The 17248-nt window shown below is 35.7% G+C and overlaps 1 protein-coding gene across 4 annotated transcripts in view; it reads left to right on the top strand.

The window, feature by feature from the left end:
- NR3C1 (nuclear receptor subfamily 3 group C member 1) overlaps positions 1-16905 on the top strand; it is a 114309-nt gene extending 97404 nt beyond the window's left edge. For all 4 annotated transcript variants that reach the window (XM_053566165.1, XM_053566164.1, XM_053566166.1 and 1 more), the window contains exons 7-9: positions 1163-1293; positions 12150-12307; positions 12814-16905. In XM_053566165.1, the coding sequence (XP_053422140.1) occupies positions 1163-1293; positions 12150-12307; positions 12814-12966 (442 nt within the window). In that variant the 3' untranslated portion in view covers positions 12967-16905. The remainder of the gene's footprint in view (positions 1-1162; positions 1294-12149; positions 12308-12813) is intronic.
- The last annotated feature ends 343 nt before the right edge of the window (positions 16906-17248 follow it).

Below are 17248 nucleotides of genomic sequence, written 5' to 3'. Positions count from 1 at the left end.
ACTCTACGACACTGTAACTTTATCAAGCTTTTTAGTTATATGAAGAATATAACCATGGATAAGAGAACTAAATGAGAAAAGAATAACTCCTAGAAAATGAATGCTTTTGGGGGAAGGTGCTGCATTGTAACAGCAGATTTTAAATTGGAAGGGCCGGGCATGGTGGCCCACACCTATAATCCTGGCCCTCTGGGAGGCCTGTGGGAGAATGGCTGAAGGCCAGGAGTTCAAGACCAGCCTGGGCAACATGGCAAGACCTCATTTCTATATAAAATTTAAAAATTCTCCAGACCTTTAATAAATAAATAAATAGCCAGACCTGGTCCCTAGTGCCTATATTCCCAGGTACCAGAGAGACTGAGGATCACGTGAGTCCAGGACTTTGAAGTTGCCATGAGCTATGATGAGGCCACTGCACGCTAGCCAGGCAACAGAGTGAGACCCTGTCTCAGTAACTTAAGAGCCATGGGAGTTTATCCTTGACCATTGGTTAGAATCTTATGAAAAAAATGAACTAGACAGTAAGGCTTTTAGTTTCATTTCAAAAGTCAGGAAACTTTAGAGATCTATTTGAAAATTGTATAGGTGTGGTGGCTGTTGAAAATCATAATCAAGAATTTATTTGGCATCTTTAGTTAAAAGAATATTCATTCAAATACCTGTCAGGAGCAGATTTGGGGCATCAGAAGTCTAGAGTCAAGTTCTAGTTTTGGCCCTCTGTACAACGGTGAACAATGGTTGTCTTTAAGATGGAATGTTATGAAAAAATACATTTTTAAGTGGTTAGGATCCAAAACTGTATTGTCTAATTGACTATATTCAAATGATACATTTTGGTTTAAATGAACAACTGATATTAAATTCTGTAAGAATAAATTCTAAACACCTAAGTAAATAAAACAGTACATAGCATGTATGACAGGATATAATGCCTCCAGGATAAAATTGCATTATTCATTAGTCTCTTTAGATACTCTAGGTGCAGGAACAAGTTTGAGGAATGTTCTCTAGTCTGATCCTATGGGGAATTTGCATCACTGGAAGTAGTTACGTTTTCCTTTATGAGTTCATAGTTTTGCAAAATAATGCAAACAAAAAAGGACTTTTCTTGGAACTACCACTATTTCTTTCTAACTTAAACCCTGGTATTTGTCTTTCACAGGCAGAGAATGACTCTACCCTGCATGTATGACCAGTGTAAACACATGCTGTTTGTCTCCTCCGAGTTACAAAGGCTTCAGGTGTCTTACGAGGAGTATCTCTGCATGAAGACCCTACTGCTCCTCTCCTCAGGTTGGTAGAACACCATTTACTTCTACATACGCCAGAAGCATGAACTAGGAAAGTCTCAAAGCAACGGTTTATTCAGATACCTGGTCCTAATAATTATACCCAGTTTGTAATAATAGATGATTTTCACAAATAGAAAATCCTAGAAAGGAAGGGTCAGTGACACTAAGATCAGTAAGACAGATGGATGTACCAGGCTCAGAGGTGGAGGAGCCTCACGGCATCTCTGCTGCTCAGAATATGTCCACGTTCTTCTCCTTCCTTCCTTTGGTTATACCACTGTATAAAACATGGAGAAAGAAAGCCAACCACACTGGTTTCATTTCTCTGTTTGGTCAAAAATTTTAGTTATATAATGAATACTGCCATGTATGAGAAATTATGGGAGAAAAAGATAACATCCTAGAAAAGGGGTACTTAATTACTATGGAGGCATTGGCTAATGCAGCACGGGGGCTGGACTGTTAGATATACTCTGCTTTAAAAATAGCAGTTAAGAGTTTATGAAGCAATCTTGAAAGTTTAGGCGAAGCTGCTTGTACCTAAATGTTAATGACATTACTTTCAGATAGCAAAGACAAAGATGTTGGTCAGTTAAGGAGATGAATAGGGAAACTGGTCCATCCAGATGATGGGATATTATTCAGTGCTGAAAAGAAATGAGCTATCAAGCCATGTAAAGATGTGGAAGGACCGTAAATGTATGTTACCTGGTGAAAGAAACGAATCTGAAAAAGCTACATACTCTATGATTCCAACTACGTAACATTCTATAAAAGGTAAAGCTGTGGAGACAGTAAAAAGATTCATGGTTTCCAAGTGTTAGGAGAGAGGGAGAGAGAGGCGAATGGGTGGAACAGAGGAGATTTCTAGGGCAATGAAAATCCTCTGTGCGACACTGTAAATGTGTGATATGTGTTGTTATACATCTGTCCAAGGGCAATGAAAATGCTCTGCGTGTGTCGTTGTTCATCTGTCCAAACCCAGACAGTCTCCAGCGCCATGAACGAACCCTAGTGTGAACTACAGACTTTGGGAGATAATGATGTGTTATTGTTGGTTCATAAGTTTAACAAATGGGAGACTTTGATAATGGGAGGCTACTCATGTGTGGGGCAAGAGTTTCCATATGGAAACTCTGTGCTTTCTCCCAATTTTGCTATGAACTTAAAAGTAATTAAAAAAATGAAGTCTTAAGAAAAATAAAGCCTGTGAAACAGTTGGTATTATAAACTCTAAGCCATTCCATTAAAAATTATATCTTAAATTATCAAATTAATGTTTATGAAATACTGTGTCAATGGCTGAATACCTCTTTTATATATAAGTAAGTAAATTTTCAATTTTTTTAAAAAAGCTTTTTATCAGTAACTGGTTTCATAGTTGTCAAATAACTTAAGCTATGGATGTTGTACATTACTCTTATCTACTTAACCATTTCCAAAGCATATATCAGTCTTAATGCTTCTGTACTATTTTTGCTCTGCAAAAGTTAATTTAGTTTGGTGGACATATGGAGTACTAATAATATTTTAATCAAAGCAAAAGAACTCAATAACAAAATGTTAAATACATATAAAGATCATTGCTAGAGATTGGTTTACTATTACCTGTATCAATATACTTGTTAAGTAAGCTTGATATTATTTGAGTAAACCATTACATAAAGTTTTGATCTGAACTTTGATACCATCAAGTTATAGTTCAGTGCCTAAATACTAACAACCTTATTTGTAAAAAAAAAAAAAAAAAAGATATAAATGTTATACATACCTGGACTCACTGAGTTATATGTTATTTTTTTGATTGTAGATAAGAAAAAAATAACTAGTACATATCACAGGTTCTTTTTTATAAAAGAATAGAATCACAGGGATGGAAACATATACCTTAGGATGTAGACTTCTGGTAGACTACTGAAGTTGGCACCATAACCTCCCATTAGTGATGCTAGACTAAAAAAATTGTAACTAAATGAATGAAGGAACCCACAGAGGTGAGATTGATGCACTCCAAAACTAGCTTTCTCTTTGGCATTTTCAGAACCTGGTAAATCAGTAAATGGAAATATAAGTGAAGTTGAAAAAGCAACAAATGCATCTAAAAACAGACACATGTGAAGAGACACTTGAATGAAATTTGTGTCTGAAGAAATTAGCCAGAATACAGTTTTTTAACGTAAATATGTATGTTTGTGTGTATATACCACAAGAATAATTATGGAAACTGAAAATCACAAGAAAATTCCAAACTGAAACCAATGACTTTTCTCAATTCCATCAGAGAGTAGGATCAATCAGAGAATTGAGGTGACAGGGCAAACCACTACCACAAAATCTGGAGAAACAGATAAATACAGAGGAATACAGCCAAGAGCAGTTTGCTAGAAACAGAAGCCATTGGAGCTAAAACCTGATAAGAAGACTATGGTAATTTTAATGAATTATTGGAAGGCTGAGTAGAGGACAACTTGAGAGGTAAAATTTTCCTGCGACCCAATCTTGGGGAAATTCCCCACAATTTCTTTGATTTATTCCAGAAATTTTCTAATCTCCAGAAACTCCACCAATTTCCTCATTTTTCTGGTAGGGGAAACGTAAACTTGGAGAGTGTTCTTCACAACGAAGATCTGCCCTTCTGGGGAAACTGCTTCACCAGGCCTCTGTCTAACCTAGAAGTGAAGGAATAGAGGATTCCGGCCTCTTCTAGCTTCCCTGGGTCACAGTGGGGGAGAGGAGGCCAAGACACATTTCTGAAGGTTACAGCCCAGAGATTCAGGCTCACTAAACTGTCCGAGATTTAATTAAAGATTATAAAAACACATCACCTCCCCCAACACCTTCCCAGAAAGGCTCCAGTGTAACAGCAGTGGATTACAACTGAGACAGCTGAAAGACACAGGCTGCTTAAAGAGTTCTTAGGGAAACCCAAAGACAACAGAGGAGAAAAAAGAAAACGGAGGAAACTGAAGGCTGTTAAATACAGCCCAGCTCCTAGCCAGATTGACATGAAACCCCAGACTAAAAGCCCAATTACCTCAGTTCTGATACATCATGTCCAGCTTTCAAGAAAAATACCACAGTCTGAAGAGACAAAACAAGCATCAGAAGCAGTCCTCACAAATATTAGAATTATCAAATGGGAATTTAAAATAATCAATATGTTTAAAAAGGCTGTAATGGAAAAGGTAAACAGCATGCAAGAACAGATGGGTAACATAAGCAGAGAGGTGGAAACCCTAAAAAAGAGTGCTAAGGAATACTCTAAGGAAATGCTAGAAATTAAAAATACTGTGACGGAATGAAAGGCAATGTTGATGGCCTCATCAGTAGACTGGGCACAGCCAAAGACAGAATCGGTGAGCATGAAGATAGGCCCAAAATCGTGCAAAGAGGAAAAAAGAGTGAAAAATTGGAACCACGTCCAAGACGTCTGTGGACAGTTAGAAAAGGTGTAACATACAAGTAATACTAGGAGGAAAAAGAAAAAAAGAGAAACAGAATAAATGACTTAAATAGTGGTAATAATAGTTGAGAAGTTTCCATAATTAATAACATATAACAAAACATTGGTCAGGAATCTCAGAGAACATCAAGCAAGATAAATACAAAAAAAAGAAAAGAAAAAACCATACTTAAAAATCTTAATCTGTAGAAAACCAAAGATAGGGAGAAAATCCTGAAAGAAGCCAGAGGGAAAAACTAGGTGATAATCTAACTTACACCAGACTTCTCATTAGAAATCCCGTAAACAAAAACGAGTAAAATATTGTGTGTTGAAAAAGAAAAAAAAGACCTATGTAGAATAGTGTATCCAAAAAAATTATCCTTCGCAAATGTAGAAATAAAGATGTTCTCAAACAAAAACTGAAGGCATTTGTCAGCATTTGTCCTGCTTTGCATGTAACTGAAAGAATTCTTTAGAGGGAAGAAAAATGATATGGCCAAAACATGAATCTAAGTAAGAGAAGAGCATTAGAAAAGGAATAAATGAAGGGAAAATAAAATATTTTTCTTCTTAATCTAGTAGATAAATATTTAAAGTAACAGTAATTTCACATAAGCTCAAAGGAGAGTTTGATAAGAAGAGTTTAATATTTAAATTTTAAAGGTGGTAACATAGAAAAAGAATGTGCGAGGTCCCAAACCACAGAGGGAGGGGGAGAATGAGAGAAATAATCCCAAAGAATGAAGGATTTGAGAGGAGGGGAGAAGGCACAAACTAGGCGTGATAAGGTCCAGAGTTATAAATATATCAGTAATTTATATTAGTGATATATTTATATCAGTAAATGGAATGGATCTTCATTATATTCAATGAATATTCAAGGCTCCAAGCTAAATCGAAAGACTGATTAAAAAAATAATGCAACTTTATGCCATTTATAAGAGAGATGGCTAAATAAAGATGGTGCAAGGCTGACGTAAAAGGATCTACTGTGCGTAGTGTAACCCAAAAGGTAGCAAACTCTTTCTATAAAGGGCCAGAGGGTAGATATTTACAGCTTTGCTCTTCAGCTCGGCCTTGTATCATGATGATACTTGAATGGAAGAGGCATGGCAGTGTTCAAATTAAACTTGTACACATATGGGCTTTGGGTAGACTTTGGCCCACCACCCATCATTTGCTGGCCCCTACTTTAACCAGAATAAAACTGAAGCCCCCAAATTATTAGCAAACAAAATAGACTTTAAGGCAAAATACAGTTTTATTTGCATATAAGATACTCACTGTATAAGGCATTCTATTTACCAGGGGAAATTCTAGATTTAGAGTTTCCAACTACATAAAAAAAAAAAATCATAGAACTAAAGGAATTATTTAGATAAATTTTATAAATATAGTGATATTTTGCCATACCTTTTTCACAAATTAATAAATCATGCAGACATAAAAAAATAAATAAGAATATGGACATACACTTCAAAAGCGTGAGATCATTGGCACGTACGTTGAGTGTATGTTTAATGTGTAAAACTGCCATACTTTCCCACGATTGCTATAACATTGACCAGATCATCTTAAGACTTGAGATACGCTCTGTATCCTGAACCCTGGTAGTGTCAGTCTCTTTCTTTGTAGCTATTCTGATGATTAAAGATGTTAAGCAGCTCTTCCCAGGCTTGCCGGCCATCTGTCTTCCCTCGCTGGTGATAGTCCTCTTTGAATCTCTTGCCATTTTTTATTGAATGGCTTATCTTATTGAGATAGAAGATTTCTTCATATTGTCTAGATATTAGCCCTTATCAAATACATGTTCTGCAGGTGTTTTCCTTCAGTCATTGGATTGCAGTTACATTTTCTTATGTCTTTCAGAGAGCAAATGTTCATGATTTTGATGAAGGCCCATGTGTCCATTTTTTTCTTTTATGGGTTTGTGTACCAAGAAATGTTTGGTTAACCTAGTGTTAGAAAAGATTTCCTACTGTATGTTTTCTTCTAGAAATTTTGTACTTCCAGCCCATATGTTTAGGGTGTATGATCCATTTCAACTTCTTTTTTTTATGTGATGTGAGGTAAGGCATGAGGTTAAAATTTTCCAAATCCATATCCAGTTACTTCAGAACTGGACTGTCTTTTCCTTACTAAATTACTTGGCAATATATTTTGTATTTTGTGACTTAACATGCATTTCTCTAATGACTAATCAGACAATGTTTGATTTTCAAATTTGACCAGCTTTGCATTCTGGAATAAACCCTCCTTGCTCTTGGCAGGTTATCCTATTTATTTATAGCTGAATTCAAATGCCAAAGTTTTGCTAGGTATTTTTGCAAGCAAATCCATGAAGGATATGGTTCTATAGGCTTTGTGATAATTTGGTATTATTTCTTCCTTAAATGTCTAGTTATATTCGCCAGTGAAGCCATCTTGGTTTAGAGCCCTTTTTATAGTAAGAGTTTCAAGTACAAGTAATCAGATTTTTACTAGATATTTATTTTTCTTGAATGAACTTTTTTGATTTACATCTTTCAAGGAATTGACTATTTCATCCAAATGTTGAATGTATTGGCATAAAGTTACATATTTCCTTTTGGATCTCTAGTTCTCCCCTTTAATTCCTGACATTGGTACTTCATACGTTCTTGCTTTTTTCCCTTATCAGTCTGGCTAAAGGTTTTTCGATTTTACTGATATTTTCATAGAACCAGCTTTATATTTATTTTCTTTCTTGTACATGCATCTTCTTATTGATTTTTACTGTTTATAACCTTTCCAGTTTTCTTGTGTTTAATTTGCTTACTAGTTTAATTTTCTTGTTTGTTAAGATGGAAGCTTATATGATTGAAATCTTTCTTTTCTAATAAAAGCTTTTAATGCTATAAATTTCCTCCTACGGAAATTTCCTCCACTGTTTTTACTGCATCTCACACATTTAGGTATGTTGTGTTTTTATTTAATATAAAAAGATTTTAAAATTTCTCTTATGATGCCTGTAAGTAATCCATGGATAACTTCAAAGTATGTTGTTAAATTCCAAAACTTGGGGATTTTTTTTTTTTTTTTTTTTTTTGCTGTTGACTTCTATTTTAATTTCATTTTCGTCAAAACATTCTGTGTATGACTTAATCTTAAATTTATTTAGACTTGTTTTATGTCCTAGATTGTGGTATGTTTTGGTAAATGTCCTGTGTACACTTGAAAAGAATGCTGATCTTGGGTAGAATGCATTATAAATGTCGGTTAAGCCGAATTATATGATGGTGTTATGTAAGTCTTAACATTTCTTAAAGATCCTCTAGTTGTTTTGACAAGTAGTGAGAGAGGTGTTCAAATCTCCAACTGTAATTGTAGATTTTTCTGTTTAGTTTCATCAATTTTAATATCATGTATTTGGGGATATTTTCTTTTTTATTTCAAAGTATTAAGGAGGTATAAGTGGTTTTCTTACATGATTATCTCATATAATGCTTAAGTCTGAGATCATCGTGTATTTTCAAGCTGCTATTTAATGATGCAAACACATTTAAGATTATGTCTCCTTGATTAAGACAGTGACAATCAAATATATCTCCAAATATGGCCTAATGCAAAAATCTTACACCCTCACCCCATTTGAGAGCCCCTAATCTAGAGTAGCCTTTGTTCTAGGACTAATTTAGCCTTCCTTCTAAGATGCTGCTCCACTTAGATCTCCACTGAATGCCCTGTGTCAACAAGTTCTTTCCCTTTAACCCAACAAGATTTCTGGACTCTGGGTTCCCCTTTCCTATGTCAAAGTATGATCATTACAATAGAACCCCAATAGTTGACACCTCCCTGCATTGACCACTTCCTTAAGTTGACCTAATTTTCTTTTCTTTTTTTTCTTATTTCAGATTAGTATGAGGGTACAAATAATTAGATTACATTGTTTGCATTTGTTAGGTAAAGTCCCTGTTGTAGTTGTGTCCCTTACCTGGGAGGTGTGCCATGAACCCTTACATTGAGCCTGTTGGGTAAGAACACACGAATCCCTCTCCCTCCTCCTCCCTTCCCCCAACTTGAATTTAACTGAGTATTTCTCTTGTGTGGGCGTCTATTTATTCAGCTACTGGCTTGTGATACTTTACTAATGAGAATGTTCTCTAACTCCACCCAGATTACAGAAGAGGTAAAGCCTCCATCGTTTCATGGCTAAACAGTATTGCATGGTATACATATACCACGGTTTATTAATCTGTTAATGGGTTCATGGACATGTGGGTTGATTCCACCACATCTTGTTGATTATAAACTGAGCTGTGATAAACAATTTAGTGCAAGTGTCCTTATGATAAAATGATTTTTTTCCTCCTGGGTAGATACCTAGTAATGGAATTGCAGGATCAAATGGGAGGTCTAATTTGCGTTCTTTGAGATTTCTCCATACTTATTTCCAAAGCGGCTGTATTAATTTGCAATCCCACCAACAAGATAAAAGCGTTCCCTTCTCTCCACGACCATACCCGCATCTGCAGCTTTGGGACTTTGTGATGTGAGCTGTTCTCACTAGGGTTAGGTGATATCTCATGGTTGTTCTGATTTGCATTTCTGTGACAGTTAGGGACGATGAGCATTTGTTCATGTGTTTCTTGGCCATTTGTCTTCTGAGGAGAAAGTTCTGTTCATGTCTCTTGTCCAGTGATAGATGGGATTGTTTGTTCTTTTTTTGTTGATTAACTTGAGTTCTCTACACTTGACCTAATTTTCATGGACTGGACATGCACACATGTACGTATCAGTACAGCAGGCCTACTTCCTTATGCTGACCACCTCCATATGTTGACAAGTTTGTTAATAGTCCTTTTAGTGGTCAGCCTGCAGAGGTTCTATTGCATTTTCAAGCAAAACAAAAAAGCCTAGAGTTAAGACTTGGTGCTCCTGGACCAGGTACAGCTTGCTTGACTTGTTTCCCTTTTCACACCACTGCTTATTGTCCATCTATGATCTTAGTTATTCAGTTTTCTAGTTTTTATAGCAAGAGGGGAATACTTGGGTGTTATTACTCTGTATTGCCAGAAACAGATATAATTCTAGTGATTTTTTAACATTAAAAATTGAGAAAAAGTTTGTTAACCCAGAAACTTGAGTGGATGAAATTCTTTTAAATGTAGATATTATTAAATAGGGCTTCATCATAATTATTTGTAGAATTAGTACCAACCAGCAGGAAAAAAATTATAAATAAGCAATCACTATTTTAAAAGTTTACATTTTAAAATTAGATTATAAGATAGTAATGTAGAGTTAACCCATTGTTAACATAGTGTGTCCTTGTCATTCCTGGTTAAGTGATGTTTGCTTTTACCTTAATACTGACATCTTAGTATAGAATTAAAATATTTTTGTACACATTCATTGGTCAAATTCTAATCTCAACAGGAAAACAGGTTAGAAAGGTTGTATGCTCAAGTACACACGTGGCACGTGGGAAATACAATACGACTTCTTGCTCCTAAATCCATTGCTTTTCCTCTGTACCAGCATTTTCTAAAATGTCAGTAGCCTTTCAGTTTGGGAATATATTCCCCTCCTTAGTGCACAATAATGTCTCTGAGAGATTCTGATATTCAGAAGTATGCCTAACTTTGCATTAAACATTTAGCATTTCCCTTCCTTCCCCCCTTTTTTTTTTTTTGGAGACAGAGTCTCACTACGTCGCTCTCAGTAGAGGGCTGTAGCGTCACAACTCACAGCAACCCCAAACTCTTGGACTCAAGCGATCCTCTTGCCTCAGCCTCCCAAGTAGCTGGGACTATAAGTGCCCCCACTGATGCCTGGCTAGTTTTTCCATTTTTAGTAGAGATAAGGTCTCACTCTTGCTTAGGCTGGTATCAAACTTCTGAACTCAAGGCATGCAGCCTCTCAGAGTGCTAGGATTTACAGGCTAAGCCACCACACAGGATCTCATTTAGCTCTTCCTAAATAGTGACCACCAAATCCCGTTTCCTCCCCTAACTATTGTGAAACAGAACCAGTATTTCTAGCAGCACACTGAGAAATGTAGCACTCCACAAAAGTCATCGTCTCTGCGAGGCTGAGTAAAACCATAATTAACCCTCTGTTCATTGTTCTTACTAGTACCAAGTTTTGAAGAGCAATATTCCAAAAAATTGATTTTATACCAGAATCCATGAGCTATTTTCAACCCAGAATCCATGAGCTATTTTCAGTATTTCTAAGTACATCAGGAGAAGCAGATACTCCCTAATATCAGAGCAATAGCATAGCAAAGCAATAAACTGTATTTAAAATCACCTTTCTTTTCTTTTTTTTTTTTTATTCAATCATAGCTGTGTACATTAGTGCAATCATGGGGTACAATGAGCTGGTTTTATATACAATTTTGAAATGTTTTCATCAAACTGGTTAACATAGCCTTCACGGCACCCTCTTAGTTATTGCATTAAGACATTTATATTCTACATTTAGTAAATTTCACATATACCCTTGTAAGATGCACCGTAGGTGTGGTCCCACCAATTACCTTCCCTCCACCCATTCTCCCCTCTCCCCTTCCCCATGTTCTTGGGCTATAATTAGATTATAGCTTTCATAAAATTGGTTTCATAGTAGGGCTGGGTACATTGGATACTTTTTCTTCCATTCTTGAGATAATTTGCTAAGAAGAATATGTTCCAGCTCCATCCATGTAAACATGAAAGAGGTAAAGTCTCCATCTTTCTTTAAGGCTGCATAATATTCCATGGTAAAAATAACCTTTCTTTTTAAATTGAAATCATATCAACTCATATGTTAAGACATTAAAAATATGTTGCATGCTGATTTTAAAGTTCTTTATTTAAATTTTTTTATTAAATCATAAACACATAGATCATGTATACATTAATGCATTTATGGGGTACAATGTGCTGATTTCATATAGAATTAGGAGTGTTTACATCACACTGGTTAAGTACAAATGTCTTAACACAATAATAAAGTAAATGAGACGAGGTATATATGATTTTAAAGTTCTAATTAGCTGGTGACATCAGAGTCTAAGATGTACTAACTGGAGGAATAAACCCTATTGGTACAGCCTTGTATCTCAATATAGAACTAAACTCAAGTGCAAAATGACAGCCAAAGGTAACTAATCAATCATTGCACTATTTCATTTGGTCTTCAAAATAGCTTTGTGAACTAGGGAGGAAACACCACCAGCTCTGTTTTATAGATGCGAAAGGTTAAGTCCTCCAGTTCTCTGTTATCCCAGATTCTCTCTTGGCCCTAGTTTCATAATCCTTTGAAAATGCTTATAATTTAGAATATATTAAGAATATATAGACAGTGTAAGTCATAGCACGTGCTGTTAAGTGCCTATTTCTTGCCTGTATAAAAAGAAAGAAACTTTATAGCAAAAAACTTTAACGGACTCCATCTTAACCTTTTAGTTCCTAAGGAAGGTTTGAAGAGCCAAGAGCTTTTTGATGAAATTAGAATGACCTACATCAAAGAGCTAGGAAAAGCCATTGTCAAGCGGGAAGGAAACTCCAGTCAGAACTGGCAGCGGTTTTATCAACTGACAAAACTCTTGGACTCCATGCATGAAGTAAGTGTCAAACATAAGGAATTTTCTGGGACGTAAATTATGTTTTGGTTCCTGTAGGTAATGATATACCGATAGTGTTTTTTTTCCCCCCAGTTGGATGTGGGTGATAGTTACATTTTCCTAAGGCCAATCATGAAATGTCACTTCATCTACTGATGTGCATGTAGAAAAACCATGTCATTACAGAATTTCATAGCTACTATTTTTAAAAAGGTAGAATTCCTTGTTTACGTATGATTAATCCATTAAATTAGGATAATATGTCCATCTTCTATTAAGGAATTGCAGTTCATCATGAAATATTTATATAATTATGCATACAATTAAAGGGATTTAAAATGTCTTTTGTTCTTATTAACTAAGTTCCTTTTTCACCTGGGAAATTCCAGTAGAGATTGGGGTACTCTAGGTCAGATATTTAAAAGAAAAAAACAGAGGCCAGTAAACATGCGCTGTTCCCACTCATCAGTTCTGAAGCCTAATCATTACGTTATCTTCTCTTACAGGTGGTTGAAAATCTCCTTAGCTATTGCTTCCAAACATTTTTGGATAAGACCATGAGTATTGAATTCCCAGAGATGTTAGCTGAGATCATTACCAATCAGATACCAAAATATTCAAATGGAAATATCAAAAAACTTCTGTTTCATCAAAAGTGACTGCCTTAATAAGAAAGGTTGCCTTAAAGAAAGTTAAATTTATAGCTTTTATTGTACAAACTATCAATCTGTCCTATAGAGGTCTTGTTGTTTTATTTTTGTTGTTGTTGTTCGTTTTTGTCTGTTTTGGTTTAAATACGCACTACATGTGGTTTATAGAGGGCCAAGACTTGGCAACAGAAGCAGTTGAGTCATCACTTTTTGGTGATGGGGGAGTAGACAGTGAAATTCACGAGCTGGTCTGTCCCAGAAGACAGACACAGTAACATGGAGGTAATCTCCACTGGCGGAGAAGGATGGCACCCGGACCACCAGTGCCCAAAGTCCGTGTAATGAACTTTCTGCTTATACTTTTCACAGTTGGCTGGATAAAATTTTCTAGACTTTTTTGTTGGTGTATTTTCCCCTGTATAGTTAGGATAGCATTTTTGATTTATGCATGGAAACCTGAAAACGTTTACAAGTGTATATCAGAAAAGGGAAGTTGTGCCTTTTATAGCCATTACTGTCTGGTTTTAACAATTTCCTTTATATTCAGTGAACTACGCTTGCTCATTTTTTTCTTACATAATTTTTGTATTCAAGTTATTGTACAGCTGTTTAAGATGGGCAGCTAGTTCATAGCTTTCCTAAATAAACTCTAAACATTAATCTTCTGTGTGAAAATGGGTTGGTGCTTCTAACCTGATGGCACTGAGCTATCAGAAGACCACAAAAATTGACTCAAATCTCCAGTATTCTTGTCAAAAAGGCTCATACTTTGTATATATCTGCTTCAGTGGAGAATTATATAGGTTGTGCAAATTAACCGTCCTAACTGGTATAGAGCACCTAGTCCAGTGACCTGCTCCGGTAACCTGTGGATGATGGTTGCAAAAGACTAATTTAAAAATTAATAGGAACTACCAAGAGGCCCTGTTTGTACCTAATGCCCTATTTCTGCAATGGTTAGATGGCAAGAAAGTTGGTAAACTAATTGTCTTTCGGGACCTTTTGTAGTAGTTTGTATAACTTCTTAAAAGTTATGATTCCAGATAAGCTGTGACACAGCTGGGAGATTTGTAATCAGAGCAAGTAATTCCTCTCACTAAAATTTACCCCCAAACTAAATCTCTAAGATGACAGAAGTGACTAGACACCCATTTTCACATTCCCACCTGTCACCAATTGGTCAATCTTTCCTGGTGGTACAGGAAAGCTCAGCTACTGATTTTTGTGAGTTAGAACTATATGTCGGACATCCCTGTTTGTAAAACTACACATCCCTACATGTGCCATAGAGTTTAACACAAGTCTTGTGAATTTCTTCACTGTTAAGAATTATCATTTTAAAGAAAATAGAAGCTGTAGTAGCCCTTTCTGTGTGCACCTTACCAACTTTCTGTAAACTCAATATATTTAGTAAGCCACAAGAAATCTGATTTCTATTCGAGGTGGCCAAATTATTTGTGTAATAGAAAACTGAAAATCTAATATTAAAAATATGAAACTTCTAATATATTTTTATATTTAGTTATAGTTTCAGATATATATCATATTGGTATTCACTAATCTGGGAAGGGAAGGGCTACTGCAGCTTTACATGCAATTTATTAAAATGATTGTAAAATAGCTTGTATAGTGTAAAATAAGAATGATTTTTAGATGAGATTGTTTTATCGCGACATGTTATATATTTTTTGTAGGGGTCAAAGAAATGTTGATGGATAACCTATATGATTTATAGTTTGTGCAAGCATTCATACAGGCAGCAGTGGTTTCAGAAACCAAACATTTTATCTAGAGGAAGAGGGAGATGAAGACTGACCCTGGGTGCAGTGAAGGTTGCTGAGGCTCTGACCCAATCAGATCACAGAGGATGTAATCCTTTGCCTCCCGTCCTGACCACCTTCTGTGTTGACACAGGTTTGGTTTTCTAAAGTGTGTAAATGGGACAGAAAGGTAGTCCTGCATATTTATAGGCACCATCTAACAGCGGGATGACTTTCACACGTGGCCTATACAGACAAATGGAAACAGAGGCTTCAGAAGTTTGGCAATAACACACAGAGGTACCAGCAATATGTAAATAGCGCAGAAGCTCATAGGTTGTTGATAATACACTAATTCCTTTCTACCCTATGGCAAGAGTTCATTTCCCCCCCAAAATGAGGACATGTTTTATGTTTTCTTTGAATGCTTTTTGAATGTTCTTTGTTATTTTCAGTATTTTGGAGAAATTATTTAATAAAATACATAATCATTTGCTTTTTGAATGCTCTCTAAAAGGGAATGTAATATTTGGAGATGGTTTGTAACCCAGCTGGACGTGAAATTTATGGTGCCTAAGAAATATTGCTTGAATATTATCAATGACAGTGTTAAGTTTCCAAAAGGGCTTCTAAAAAGTAGATTATTGTGTATTTATAGAATGTCATATGTATACGATTAAAACCAGAAAGCACATCACACAGTCTTATTTTAGTCCCAAAAACGTTGGCATTCAAAAAACAGAGCTCAGTGGAAAAAGATATGTGCACTTTGTTGTCAATAGGAAGTCAACTGACTTTCATCAGATAATGATAGGAGGCTTTTTGTTAAATGGAAAAAGAAGCTGTGCCCTTTTAGAATATGTGGGGAAGAAGGAAGTTATCTTCATCATGTTTGAGTATAAGTATGGATTTTAGTGGAAAAGGATATGGTGCTTTTTGAGAGCACCATTATTTTCTATGTATGTGATATCTTGCCATACCAAACTGCTGAAGTTTATAGCAACTTCAGTGACAGTTGGTGACATGCCTAGGTGACTCAGCAAATCCTGAAGAGTATTTTTAATCAATGGTGGGGAAAAGTGACCCTTTCAGTGCTTTTAGTTATTCTTGTGGGATACTATACAAGCAAAATTGAGGACAACATAATACTTTGGGGGATATATACCCAAGAACCTGAAAGAGTACCTGCCTTCTCTTGAAAAAAAACAACAAAAAAAAATTGCCATTCCAAAATGGAAAACTAATATGATTAGTGAATATGGAATGCTTGATCATTAGCATAAGATGAGCTCTGGGCATGCGCTGTAAGGAAAGCCAGTCTCCCTTCCGAATTTGGAGTGGAGAGATAGGCGATTCCAATTTACTTAAGTCTTACCATTTTAGTTCCCTTTTAAATATTCTGAAACTATATCACCATGGAATGGACATTATCAGACTTTGATCTTTCAAAACTCTAAGAACCATGGCGGCCTTAGGTGAGATCTGATGGTTGGTCACCCCAACAACTATAGCTGTAGATGAGCGTGTTTCTCTATGTGCCTGGTTTCAGTATTGGAAGAGAAGATAGAAATATAAGGAGGATACTTTAAACCATTTTAAATGGAAGCATCATCATTTTCCAGTCTATTCGCAATCAACCTGATCCACCAATGATTAGTGACCAGGGAAAGGATTAGCTTCTCTCTAGAAAATGTCTGAAAGAAGGATTTTATTTTCTAATGAAAGGCTGTATGAAAATACCCTCCTCAAATAACTTGCTTAACTACATATAGATTCAAGTGTGTCAATATTCTATTTTGTATATTAAACAAATGCTCTATAATGGGGACAAATCTATATTATACTGTGTATGGCATTATTAAGAAGCTTTTTCATTATTTTTTATCACAGTAATTTTAAAATGTGTAAAAATTAAAACCAGTGACTCCTGTTTAAAAATAAAAGTTGTAGTTTTTTATTCATGCTGAATAATCTGTAGTAAAAAAAAAAAAAAAAATGTCTTTTTACCTACGCAGTGAAATGTCAGACTTGTGTGGAAATGTTTAACTTTTATTTTTCATTTAAATTTGCTGTTCTGGTCTTACCAAACCACACATTTGTACTGAATTGGCAGTAAATGTTAGTTAGCCATTTACAGCAATGCCAAATATGGAGAAACATCATAATAATAAAAAATCTGCTTTTTCATCATGTGACTCCAACATGGTTTTGTAGAACTCGTACAGTTCCAATTATCCACTTTCCCCACCTGCTTCTTCTACTGCGAATAGAGTTACCCGCGGGGAACCCTAAAACGATAAAGTGGACATTTAAATGTCAGTGGGGGCAATGTTTGCGTGCTAATGTGGTATAATTTCAAAATGAGCTTATTAACCTTGTGGCCAAAGACCCAGTCCCATCCGTGCTTCAAATGGTTGTGTGCCAGTTACTGCAAAGGGTGCGGAGGGAATGAGCAACTTACTCCTGAAGCTGCTTCAAATATAATAGTCTTTATCAGGAAAGGTGGCGTTTTATGTAAACAAATACTATCT

This window comes from Nycticebus coucang, chromosome 17 (assembly GCF_027406575.1).
Source record: "Nycticebus coucang isolate mNycCou1 chromosome 17, mNycCou1.pri, whole genome shotgun sequence".
In the NCBI taxonomy this organism is placed as follows: domain Eukaryota; kingdom Metazoa; phylum Chordata; class Mammalia; order Primates; family Lorisidae; genus Nycticebus; species Nycticebus coucang.
This window is presented reverse-complemented; position numbering and strand designations above follow the sequence as displayed.